Below are 13864 nucleotides of genomic sequence, written 5' to 3' on the forward strand. Positions count from 1 at the left end.
CAGGTCTGTGTGATCGAGACTACATGCCAGCGGGGAAGAGAGGGAAGACTGTTGACAGTGGAGTGCGAATAGAGGGAACATCCTAGTTCTCATAAATCCCTCGATCCACTACGACAAAACAGTAGTGTTTACCAGGGAGGCTATTGTTGATTGACATTGAGTAGGTTGAAGTTCGTCTCTGTCCACTGATCCAAGGTCAGATTTGTTTCTCTGCTCAGCCCACACCACCACGTCTCCCTTCCCTACCTGGCTGATGCCTGTTCCAGTTTGTATAGAGCAGAGGTAGGGTGGATCCGTTGTGTCCCCCCAGCCAGCTGTACTCTCCATGGTTACCCTGGTCCTGTAGGGCCGTCCAGTAATATACCCTACCGTTGGTTCCCATCTCATTTACCAAGCTGTTCAGAAAGGCCTGCTCAAACCTGCCACGGAGAGAAATCAACAATCATTCATAACAATGTATTCTTGTCACTATGAAATATGGGAGTTCCCATTTGTGGTGCAGTGTGTAATAAATGATTAAGATGAGAAGTCTGAGTCAGAAATCAGACCTGTTTTCCACTGTGACCAGAGGAGCCTTGCAGTAGTAACCCTTGACAGCGTCTTCATAGCTCTGCTCATGGCTCGTCACCATGTAGCAAGAGTGGCCCTTCCGCATCCAATCCTGCCGGGAAGACATACAGATGTAGGATGTTAATTTGAGCCAGTTTGCTACAGTAGGAAAATAATCATGCACAGCAGCAGGAAATGTGAATTATTATGTGGATTATAATCAATAGACATTGTTTGTAGGGGTTGATCCATTTTTTTGTTAAGGCAAGTAAAGTCTGAAATTAAAGTGGAAATTACGAACTTCAGAAACCTTTTTTCACCTCAAACACACTACAAGTTTGCATTTCCTGCTGTGCAGGTACATTTGAAGGGACAAAAACGAGTGATCAAATTAAGATCCTACATCTGTATCTCAGTTAGATTAAATGAATAAAAATAAAAATAAACATTATATGCGTGAATGTTTCTACTGCAGACACCATGCAAGAGTGAGAACAGCCGAGACAATGCGCTGAATATACTGGAGGAGGTAGACTTGAGGTGGGAGCCAGACTCACACATTACTTCACTCAGACACCTGAAAAGAGTTTGGGCCAGTGTACAAGAATAGCAACAAGCTCAGGAGAGCCGGCCAAGCTGACTGGATTGTGTTACACTCCAAACATTCTGGCAGTAAGAGCCGCATAGTTTGGAATTAGCAGTAGACGGCAGTGGCTAATACAAGCAAACACACGTGGAGGATTGGGGTTAGGGGAACGGGGCGGTGGGGGGGTTAGGGCTATGACTGGGCCCATCTGTTAGGACTGGAGGGGGCTTGAGGGGGACTTTTGGGAAGTGTCTTAGGGACAGGAAGTAGTGGTGTTTTGACGAGTGTCCTACGTTTCACTCCCACCTCCCCATACACACTTGATGACCAACGGCAGCCAACACTTGCCGACATGTGCGTGAGGAAGGAATGTCCACTAGTTCCTCCGCGAAGAAGGAGATTCAAATCCCTTTCCAACTGAGGCCGTTATCAATCAACACAGCTAGGGGTGACTGTGTGAATTAAACAACACGGCCTGAAAACAACCCAATACAGTCACTGAAAAAAGTCTTTATTCTGTGAAGTCCCACGTTTTTTTTGTGTCCATTGATACTGCTCCTCCAGGGCTATTTCCTGTCCGTTTTAGGACATGGTGAAACAGTGAAACGGCCCTTACGAGTCAATCCGCTCATGTCCTCGTAAACAGAGGTCACAGCTCCACGTGACAGTCAGACAATACGTCATCTAGCTGTTGAATCAGCTCATTGTACTGAATGCAGAGCAGACTCGCCCTAACCCGGGATCTGAACCCAACCAGGATCTTTCACTGTAACGGTAATGCGTGCCTGGGTATGTAGAACGCCACTATTCTGACCACACTGCTCAACGTCAGCACCACTCCACAGAACATCCGTCTGACAAAGGATGTATGGAATCAACAATGCATGGTGCCATGAAATAGGTTCTTCTGGAAACAGTTGAGTTAAGAATGATAAGAGCGCTATGTTGAATTTCAATTTCACCTTCCGTGGATATGGCAGCTATAGCATTCTTCTGCTCAGGGCTAGGACATATGCAACGATGATAAGTTGTAGGGTTTCTTATCAGATCCTCTGGGTGTGTGTGTGTGCGTGTGTGTGTGTGTGTGTATGTGTGTGTGTGTGTGTGTGTGTGCCTACCTCAGGACAGCCCTCGTCCCATGTTCCAGTGGGGTGTAGGGGTAGTAGTCCTGCTCTCCTACACACTGCAGGGAGCTTCTCATCGCATGGTGCCAACAGCCAGTTCCCTTCCTAGGACGAACACACACACACGCACACACACACACACACACACACACACACACACACACACACACACACACACACACACACACACACACACACACACACACACACACACACACACACACACACACACACACACATTTGAGTCATTTACTATATTCATTCAAATAAAGACGATGAGCCAACCACAGACTGTAGTCACCAGTGAAAAGGATTCAGTTGGCTGTACCTTTACGTCCGTCTTGGCACAGAGCTGACTGTTGCTATGTTTAGGATGGTGCCCGTGCCAGAGAGTGAGGTCGACTGGGGAGCCGTCAGACCACTCTACAGCTGAAGACGATAGCTTCTTTATCAGGCCGATCCACACCTCTGAGCCAGACCCTGAGACTACAGTACACACATACACGTAAATATACACACATACACAACATACTTAGTTGATTTGTCAACATTTCAAAAACAACTACCGGAAAGACAAAGATGATCCTTTATGATGTCCACACTATCCCAGAACATAGAACCCCACCATCCACCACATAAAGTAACTAACGTCCATACTAGACTATAGAACCCCGGATCCAGGCTCACCGTTAGCCAGCAGGCCCAGCAGCAGCTCTACCTCAGATAGAGAGTGTAGGCTGGTGAGGTTGGCCCCTACGGAGTTACAGGCAGCGGAGGAGTCCTCCCAGCTCCCTGCCTCAGCCTCAGCCAGGGCTTTGTAGCAGTAACGGTTGTGGGCCAGCCAGCCCTCAGAACACACCGTGCGGTAGTGCAGCCAGTTATCTGGGGGCGGGTGACGGAGAGGAAAAGAGACAAGAGGTAACAGTCCAATTCAGCACAAAAACATTGGCACCTGTCATTCTAAGATTCAGGGGCAAAGAGAGAAAAAGTCCAAGTATTTGGTAGTCCAAGTATTTGATATTTGGTATTTTATTAGAATCCCCATTAGCTGTTGCAAAAGCAGCAGCTACTCTTCCTGGGGTCCACACAAAACATGAAACATAATACAGAATGACATAATACAGAACATCAATAGACAAGAACAGCTCAAAGACAGAACTATATCCATTTTTTTTAAAAGCACACGTAGACTACATATCAATGCATACACACAAACGAGTAATCTCCCATTGCCACTCTTCCAAGTATCATTCATCACTCTGGAGAATTATAAATGAAAGAAAGCTGTAAACGGAAGTTCGTTGCTAGGTGGAAACATTCTCAAATGGAGGTGTACTACTTGAACTTGTCAAATGAGAACACACATTCTCCATTTAAAAAAATGTCCAGTGTCGTGTCTACTGAATCGTAAACAACATATGTTTTCTGTTACAGCCCTGTTATAGCCTAGAGGGGAAGGAGCCGAGGTCAAGAGTTCATGTTCCAGGTGGAACCCAGCTGTTGAGCTGTTAGCTGAAGCTCCTCTCCCATTCCATCCGTAGAATCATTCAAAACAACATTACTCACTGGAGTGACTCAGAACTTCTACTGTCACCGGAATAAATAACAAGACTTCTACTAGAACTGGAATAAATAACAAGAACACTATCAGGAAAAAACAACCGAGTTGTGCCCAAATGCTGACCTGTTAGGGAAGGTTTTTCAGTACCACTCAACAGTTCTTGTTGGAGAGAACATAGTTTTGGAACATTACAGGTGGATAATTCACCAGACGGCTCTCGAGCCAGACAGAAACAACTGAGTCATGCGTATCAACCAAAACAAACAGCCAAACGTTGCTCATGGTTATGCAGTTTGACCTATTAGAAAGGGCTGTTCAGAACTGTTAACAAGTACTAGTTGGAGACTGTGTATAAGAATATGACAAATGGGATTGCTCACCAAGCCCTCTTGAGCCAGACAGAGACAGCTGATTCAAGTACCAAACACAACCAAACTCTGTGCATAAGTCCCAAATAGCACCCTATTGTCTACATAATGCTCTACTTTTGACCAGAACCCTATGAGCCCTGGTCAAAAGTAGTACACTATATAGGGAATAGGGTGCTATTTGGGACGCACATTAATAATTCCCTATGCCCTAGACCCAGACAGACCATTTTATCAGTGTTTACATGTAATCACTTCCTATAAATTACAATGTAAAGGGGTTACTGTGAATCTGACAGTACCTTACAGGCAACTCGGTGGCAAGTCAAATTCTGTACTTCATATAACAGTACACCTACTGTAATATAAATACGGTATCAAAGCAAGTACTGTGCAATAACATACTGTAAAAATAAAGTGAATGCTACTGTAATCTGAATGAATTAATGAATTAATGAATGGATGAATTAATGAATGGATGAATTAATGAATTTCATTGAGGGGAGGGGTTTCTATTTCACAGTACTTTACATTAGCAAGCAGGTTGGCTGCTAAGTAAAGTGTTTACACATTACAGTATATTCATTTATATTTGGTGTTTTGGAACATTACAGGTGGATAATTCACCAGACGGCTCTCGAGCCAGACAGAAATGATTCGGCGGGTGGAATGGGAGAGGAGCTTCAGCTAACAGCTGGGTTCCACCTGGAACATGAACTCTTGACCTCAGCTCCTTCCCCGCTAGGCTATAACAGGGCTGTAACAGTCAAAACTGTTCGCTACTCTGGCACCCCAATGGTGGAACAAGCTCCCTCACGACGCCAGGACAGCGGAGTCAATCACCACCTTCCGGAGACACCTGAAACCCCACCTCTTTAAGGAATACCTGGGATAGGATAAAGTAATCCTTCTAAGCCCCCCCCGAAAAAAAAAGATATAGATGTACTATTGTAAAGTGGTTGTTCCACTGGATATCATAGGTGAATGCAACAATTTGTAAGTCGCTCTTGATAAGAGCGTCTGCTAAATGACGTAAATGTAAATGTATGTACATTTTTATGTCACTTACACTTCTAGAGGCCTTGACAAAGGCTTCCAAACCGGCAGCGACTACAGTGCAAAACAGACCAACAGGACAAGGTTCAAGACTTGCTGCCACTCCAATCTGTCCCCTACTGTATCTGTCCCCTACTGTCCCCTACTGTGGGGCACTATAACAACATAGGAGTTAAACTGCTACAACATTCTCACTTCCAGGTGCAACAAATATAGCCTATTACAAGGCACGCCTCAAAATATGTTAATTAGCCAGAAACAACAATACCATGCACCCACTAGTGGTCAAAAGGTTTTTGGCGCTCCAAAGTTTAGGTACGGTACCGTATTCTGTGGGTAGGAATTACAGTGCCATTCGAAATACAGCAATTCTATGCCCCGCCCACAACATTTTCACACAATGCACCATCATTTACAGTATGCTGCAGTAAAACATTTCAGAGTATTTTACTGTTGAAAATACCCCAAATTACCGTATAATTTACAGTTTTCCGTTACAGTGCAGATTATTAATAATTTATTGTAGTACAATGGCTGAGCACTAAGGCAACAATAGACTGAGCGCCAGTCTGTTTGTGCTATCACGCCAACTCTCTGTCACTCATTGTCATGACAAACACTGTTTTGCACAAACAGATATGGGACCAGGTTAGGGCCACAATATGAAACATTTAGGACCACTGACGTCTTACCTAGAGGCTCAGCTCTCCTGGTGTCATTGGGGGTCTTCTTACAGATGTAGGGTAGAGCAGACTCACAGGACAGACTCTGCCACTGGTGCCCCCCCGAGGCTGAGTTATACACTCCACACTGCCTGTTGTCCTGCAGAGGGCTGGATGATAGGCCTGGGAGAGACCAACACGGGTTACGGTGAGTTACAGGTAGAAAGGGAGAAACGTTGGCCTAGTTTCAAACACACATTTCTGGCTCCCACCACTGCTACAGCAGGAAGTTCTTTTTTAAAATATTTTTATTTTTTACCCCTAATTTCGTGGTATCCAATTGGTAGTAGTTACAGTCTTGTCTCATCACTGCAACTCCCGTACGGACTCGGGAGAGGCGAAGGTCGAGAGCCATGCTTCCTCCGAAACACAACCCAACCAAGCCGCACTGCTTCTTGACACAACGCACATCCAACCCAGAAGACAGCCGCACCAATGTGTCGGAGGAAACACCGTACACCTAGCGACCTGGTCAGCATGCACTACGCCCGGGCCGCCACAGGAGTCGCTAGTGCACGATGAGACAAGGATATCCCTGCCGGCCAAACCCTCCCCAACCTGGAGGACGCTGGGCCAATTGTGCACCGCCCCATGGTCCTCCCGGTCGCGGCCGGCTGCGACAGAGCCTGGGCTCGAACCCAGATTCTCTGGTGGCACAGCGATGCCTTAGACCACTGCGCCACCCGGGAGGCTCCAGCAGGAACTTCTTGATTCACACCGCTGAGATCCAAATGGACTGGCCAGAACGGCCAGAAACTCCACTTCAGAGGGCTACATGAAACTATTACATATTATTACTAACGCCAATGCTGTTCATTCACATCTTAAAGAAGGAATCTGGGCCTTGGAGTGGGAGTGAAAAGGTTGGAGAGCAGCCCAACTCTCTTACCTGAGGTGAAGTTGACCAAGGCTAGAGGAGCTCCATCAGACCACTGCCACCCTGTTCTCTCACTCAGGTGGTTCAGTCCGATCCACACCATCACCCCCACGTCAGCCAACCGCTCTGAAAGACACAGAACCAAACACATGAACACCACTAACTCTGGGCAAAACGTCTTGTCCTTTCACCAACCTGAATAAGCAAAACTATGAACACAAGTCCGTTTCGAGGCATAATACCGCACCCAAGAGTTTATAGTTTATAGAGTTGATACAGTATGTGTAGCTCAGACCAAACCACCCACCTTCTCTCCTTTCCTGACTAAAAGTTCAAATACAGTTTTACATTTTCAAATAGAACTATTAAATACAGTGATAAAATAGTTCAAGAGACGAGTTGTCCTACCTCTGATGTACATCTGTTCAGTGAGGTCAGTGATGCTGAGTAGACTTCCTCCCTGGGCCAGGCAGGAGGAGTAGGCCTGGCTCCACGTCAGGATGGTGTACAGGTTGAACTGGTAACACGCACGGCTCTCCTGGTTCGAGTCCCAGAACGTATCGCAGCCCAACTCTGAAGGCAGAGACAAAGACAGACATTTGAATATTATCACGGTTATTTTGTTTCAAAGAAATTCGATCAAACTCACACTGTACAACAATACTGTTGTGTGTGTGTGTGTGTGTGTGTGCATGCATATGTATGAGTGTGCATCACCTTGACTGGGACAGAAGCCCCATTTCTCATCCTGGTCGTATCGACTGGTGGTGGCACACCAGCGATGGTGGTCCTCGCGCCCCTCTGCCGTGCACTCCGAGTACCACTTGTTGTTGTATTTGAACGGCAGGGCACAAGGCATGCCGTGGGCATTACCCAACAGCGTGTGGATCTCTACAGAGAAAGACATTGTCATTAGCCCCTTCTTTGGGCTCATTTTCACGGTCATATAGTGAGCCAGTCTGTTCGCTTTCTTATGTAAGTGATGATTGGCATTTGCATGGCTTCATTAATATCAAACCAACTGTGTCTCAATGAAACTGTCTGTGTAGAAAGAGGTCAGTCAGTACATGTCACTACTATAATATACTAGGTATGCTAGTGATGCGCGGGTTGACTCATAACCCGCAGCCCCCTGCGGTTATATGCGCAGGGCGGGTGGGTTTAGTGTCATGAAATATTGTGTGGATGAAGGACGGGTGGATGGCGGGCTGAATAAAGAGAAAACTATGCATTAAAAATCCAGAAATGTATCCTTCTTATGCAATTCATATGTATAGGCTACAATGAGGTTTTTATTTTATTTTGTTTTGTCTCGCGTTAGTGCGTAGGCTAGCCTAAGCCTAAACATTAGGGCCTAACCGTAGGGCGCCAAATACACACCAATTGCCAAATGCTTTTTGGAACAATGTCGGAGTTTAATTCAGTAAGAAAAAATCAGCAAAATGGAGAGTTCAAATTAACTAGAAGGGAGGGCCAGAACAGTAGTCTAATGTTTGGGAAAGTTTTGGTGAAGTGGTAAAAGAGGATAATAACAGTGCTGGCTATGTTATGTGGGATGATTGTGAGGCTCTACACAAATTTAAGTCACAAGACAGGGACTTCAATATGGCACGTCAAGGGAACTGTACTGTTCAGATGGGTTAAATGTAATAGTAGCTAAACTGAACTCTGCACACTGATTGTAGGTCTAGAACATGTCATATACCCTAATAATATTAACTTCTGCAAAATGTATTATTTATTGCAGTAAAAAGATACACCGATAGTGATTGGGAGAAAAAATCCATACAGTTACATATCGGGATACTATTTTTGACGATATATTGTATCGTAAGCAATATTCTTTTTACATTGAATCGCAATAAAATCACAGAATTGAACCGCAATACATATAGAACCGTGAGAATCTCAATACGTATAGAACCGTGAGAATCTCAATACATATAGAACCGTGAGAATCTCAATACGTATAGAACCGTGAGAATCTCAATACATATAGAACCGTGAGAATCTCAATACATATAGAACCGTGAGAATCTCAATACATATAGAACCATGAGAATCTCAATACATATAGAACCGTGAGAATCTCAATACGTATAGAACCGTGAGAATCTCAATACATATAGAACCGTGAGAATCTCGATACGTATAGAACCGTGAGAATCTCAATACATATAGAACCGTGAGAATCTCAATACATATAGAACCGTGAGATCTCAATACCATATAGAACGCGTGAGAATCTCAATACGTATAAACCGTGAGACATCTCAATATATAGAACCGTGAGAATCTCAATACAATATAGAACCGTGAGGGAAAAATCTCAATACATATAGAACCGTGAGAATCTACCTGAGATCTCAATACATATAGAACCGTGAGCATATAGAACCATGAGAATCTCAATACATATAGAACCGTAGAATCTCAATACATATAGAACCGTGAGAATCTCATACATATAGAACCGTGGAGATCTCAATACATATAGAAACCCGTGAGAATCTCAATACGTATAGAACCGTGAGAATCTCAATACATATAGAACCGTGAGAATCTCGATACGTATAGAACCGTGAGAATCTCGATACATATAGAACCGTGAGAATCTCAATACATATAGAACCGTGAGATCTCAATACATATAGAACCGTGAGAATCTCAATACGTATAGAACCGTGAGAATCTCAATACATATAGAACCGTGAGAATCTCAATACATATAGAACCGTGAGAATCTCAATACATATAGAACCGTGAGATCTCAATACATATAGAACCGTGAGAATCTCAATACGTATAGAACCGTGAGAATCTCAATACATATAGAACCGTGAGATCTCAATACATATAGAACCATGAGAATCTCAATACATATAGAACCGTGAGAATCTCAATACATATAGAACCGTGAGAATCTCAATAAGTATAGAACCGTGAGAATCTCAATACGTATAGAACCGTGAGAATCTCAATACATATAGAACCGTGAGAATCTCAATACATATAGAACCGTGAGAATCTCAATACGTATAGAACCGTGAGAGTCTCAATACATATAGAACCGTGAGAATCTCAATACATATAGAACCGTGAGAATCTCAATACATATAGAACCGTGAGAATCTCAATACATATAGAACCGTGAGAATCTCAATACATGTCGTATCGGCACGTAAGTATCGAGGAGGTCAGAGACCTGGCAGTGTGGTGCCAGGACAACAACCTCTCCCTCAATGTGAGCAAGACAAAGGAGCTGAGTGTGGACTACAGGAAAAGGAGGGCTGAACAGGCCCGCATTAACATCGACGGCGCTGTAGTGGAGCGGGTCGAGAGTTTCAAGTTCCTTGGTGTCCACATCACCAACAACCTATCATGGTCCAAACACACCAAGACAATCGTGAAGAGTGCACGACAACACCTTTTCCCCCTCAAATAATTCTACAGCTGCACCATCGAGAGCATCCTGACTGGTTGCATCCCTGCCTGGTATGGCAACTGCTCGGCATCCGACCGTAAGGCGCTACAAAGGGTAGTGCGTACAGTCTAGTACATCACTGGGGCCAAATTTCCTGCCATCCAGGACCTATATACTAGGCGGTGTCAGCGGAAGGCCCCCAAAAAATTCAAAGACTCCAGTATCCCTAGTCATAGACTGTTCTCTCTGCTACCGGAGCGCCAAGTCTAGGTCCAAAAGGCTCCTTAACAGCTTCTACCCCCAATTCATAAGACTGCTGAACAATTAATCAAATGGCCACCCGGACTATTTACACCCCCCCCCCCCCCCCCTTTGTTTTTACACTGCTGCTACTCGCTGTTTATTATATATGCATAGTCACTTTACCCCTACCTGGATGTAAAAATTACCCCTGTGCATTGACTCGGTAGCGGCACCCGCTGTATATAGTCTTGTTGTTGTTATATTGTGTTACTTTTTATCAAATGTTTTACTTTAGTTTATTTAGTAAATATTTTCTTAACTCTATTTCTTTAACTGCATTGTTGGTTAAGGGCTTGTAAGTAAGCATTTCACGGTAACGCGTACACCTGTTGTATTCAGCGCAGGTGCCAAGTAAAATTGGATTTGATTTGATAATAGCGTATTGTGAGGTCCCTGGCAATTCTCAGCCCTAACACCAAATGTAAACAGGAGTGGAGAAATATGATTTATTTCATTCTGCATCTTGAGAGAATTAATGTGTGGTTAGGAACCGTCTGTAAAGGTGCTATCTTTATCAGCATAATGAAAGCTGATAGTATTTCAACCACATAGAATATGCATCCAAAACTAACTGAAATCTTATCAAAAACATGTTAGGTCATTTTAACAGCTTTTCATTTTCTTAAAACCGGTCAAACTGATTTAATTTAGAAATTCTGCAAATTGCATTATCTCCCCGGTCCCTAAATGTCTTTGCTGTCCAAGAGAAGCAGGAACGAAAGAGAACAGAGAAAACAAACTTTATCGATGTCAACTACATTGAAGCATTTATTCTATAAATGTATGACATTATTCTGATGAGCAAGGGTTTATTTAGTCTTCTAGGGCAACAAGTAATGAAAGAAGAGAAGCTGCACGTATCTAATTACAGACAAGTTCGTTACTGACAAATAGTCTACCAAAATTGAAGGAAATTATAAGCAGTAACATATGCCTATCTAAAAAGGCCCATCAAAAAAATCGTTCCACCTTCTCTGACTGTACAGCGCATTTTCAATATTGTGGGTTAGGGTCGGGTGGTTACGAATGGGTTGTTATCAATTGCGGACGGGTGCAGGTGAACAAACAGCTGACCCGCGCATCACTAATGTTTACTACTTACCCTCATAAGGATAGGCACATGGCCCCTCCCCCGGTGTTGAATACCTCCTCCACTGATGATAACTGGACCTCTTGACCACCACCAGGCGTCCAGCCACGGACAGCTTCAGCTGGGACGCCCCGTACAACGTGTTCCCATTGCACCTCCACCACAGGGTCCGGAGGGGTGAGTCACACTCGAAGGTGTCCAGGGGCTGGGTGGAGTCGCTGATGTTCAGGCCCAGACAGAGGCTGCTACCCAGATTGAAGAGACGGTGGCGAGACACCCACTTCCACAGCATATGGCGGGTGGGCCTCTCACAGCTCTCCAGGACCAGGTTAGAGGAGATGCAGCGCTTCAACTGGGTACTCTCCAAGATGAACATACCCTTGTCTGGGAATAGAGGGATTGATGGATGAAAATGTAGGGTAGTGGTGAAGAATAATAGCATATTCTACTGTAAACTCTACTATGCTCTCTCTACGACACTAATATTGGTGTTTGTGCACTAAAAGGACCTGTCTTAAGGCTTCCATATGCTTCGGTTCTGCTGGACCGAACGTGTGCTCGCATACTCTCTTAAAAGACCTTTGCTTGAAAAACGAGAAAAAGTACTGTTTGTCCATCTTGAGAAGCCGTAGCCAGGATACACTTCCTCAAAACAGTCAAAGATATCTGTCGTTAATTTTGACGTTTTTGCCGAGATCTTAGTTGCGCGATTTTAAATCTAACTAAGTTGTTTGGTGCAGTATTTCTCAAGTAAAAAAATGGCACGAATACGAGTAATCTATTGATGAATGGCAGCAAACACTTTATTGAAGAATCCCTACTGCTGCACATTGACCGATGAAGAGGCGTAGACTTCGGCTCCGAACTTCGGCTTGCCTCGAGTAAATGTTTCGTGTGCACGAACAGCCGAAACTGTTCCGAACTGTTTAATGTTCAGGGCCCGTCCATGTCATTCTCCTATACACATGTCTGAAACAAGCGTGAATGTTTATAGGCTGCTAAAATGTATTATTAGTCATATGCATAATAACATTACAATAACAACATTACTACTAGCCTAGATTGTCATATCCGATAAACATTTCAAATTCAATGAGACTGGAGACCCAATCAAACAACATGTCTGAGCCTGTTTCTCTCTCTCTGTGTGTGTGTGTATGTGAGCCTAGTTAAAATGTGTGTCCTGTCATTCCTTTTTTTGTGCATCATTTCATGACCCAATTTGAGCTATTTCCTGTTTACACCAGGGAAACCTACACTCTGCAGCCTACAGTCGCTATACTGTGCAAACAGTCTATCCATGGTTACCTTTACCTGACCCGAATCTGTCCGTCCCTCTACCCATAACTGCATCAATGTTGATGTTTTATTCTCTCTGACTTGTCCAATCTGATTCAGAAGCCTGATGGTCACTTGATGAGTCAATGCATTAATTGATCATGCATAATATGGACAACGTGTTCTTATTACGAAATCATTTTGCAGTACTTCCAGTCCAGATTACACAACAATTGAACTACCTTTTCTTATATTGTTTATTGTATTTTTCCATAATCGAAACCGAGGATAATACAACGCATCTCGCCATGCATCCAGCGGCGCAGCGCTGTAGCCTACACATACTGTATACCACACTTGCATACACAGGGAAACAATCGAGAGTTTTTCTTATTGTAGACTTTCTTGTCCTGACTTGCATGACTGACCTATCATTTCTAATTCTATAAAAACAACCTGGATAGTAGGTTACTAGTGGACACATGTTGATGTTCGATGCAGTCTGAGCTGAACTTACTGTAGAGTTCGGAAAGATCTTTTTTCTCCAACACCACATCGTCTTCAGTCACACAGTCGCAGTTGTTCACAAACACTATTGCACAGATTAACAAGAGCACTCCTAAAGATTCTGTACAGCGTGATAAATATATTCTCATTTCGACGACAAGTTGCGGGATAAAAAGGCAACAGTTCCGTGGTTGTTTTTCTCCTGAAGAACTTTCTGAAAGTTTGGGTAATCGCAACGTCACGGCCCCAAGGTCTCTGCGGGGTAGTAAAGGAAGCATAGCCTACATTTCTTCTAGACCATTTTTGGGCGGGGGTCGGCTTTTATGGTTTTTACACACGTTTTAGAAGAACATCGATAGTCTATTTCAAATAATACTCGACAATAGGCTTACATAATTTACACTGGCCGACAATAAATC

The 13864-nt window shown here is 43.8% G+C and overlaps 1 protein-coding gene across 11 annotated transcripts in view; it reads right to left on the reverse strand.

Moving 5' to 3' along the window:
* The window catches only part of LOC115179770 (secretory phospholipase A2 receptor), a 26401-nt gene extending 12572 nt beyond the window's left edge, over positions 1-13829 (reverse strand). For all 11 annotated transcript variants that reach the window (XM_029741513.1, XM_029741512.1, XM_029741510.1 and 8 more), the window contains exons 1-11: positions 13456-13829; positions 11673-12044; positions 7561-7734; positions 7252-7416; positions 6856-6969; positions 5937-6089; positions 2947-3141; positions 2588-2745; positions 2254-2364; positions 549-661; positions 247-419 (exon numbers count right to left, since the gene is read on the reverse strand). In XM_029741513.1, the coding sequence (XP_029597373.1) occupies positions 247-419; positions 549-661; positions 2254-2364; positions 2588-2745; positions 2947-3141; positions 5937-6089; positions 6856-6969; positions 7252-7416; positions 7561-7734; positions 11673-12044; positions 13456-13723 (1996 nt within the window). In that variant the 5' untranslated portion in view covers positions 13724-13829. The remainder of the gene's footprint in view (positions 1-246; positions 420-548; positions 662-2253; positions 2365-2587; positions 2746-2946; positions 3142-5936; positions 6090-6855; positions 6970-7251; positions 7417-7560; positions 7735-11672; positions 12045-13455) is intronic.
* Positions 13830-13864: the final 35 nt, after the last annotated feature.

Source organism: Salmo trutta, chromosome 39 (assembly GCF_901001165.1).
Source record: "Salmo trutta chromosome 39, fSalTru1.1, whole genome shotgun sequence".
Lineage (NCBI taxonomy): Eukaryota > Metazoa > Chordata > Actinopteri > Salmoniformes > Salmonidae > Salmo > Salmo trutta.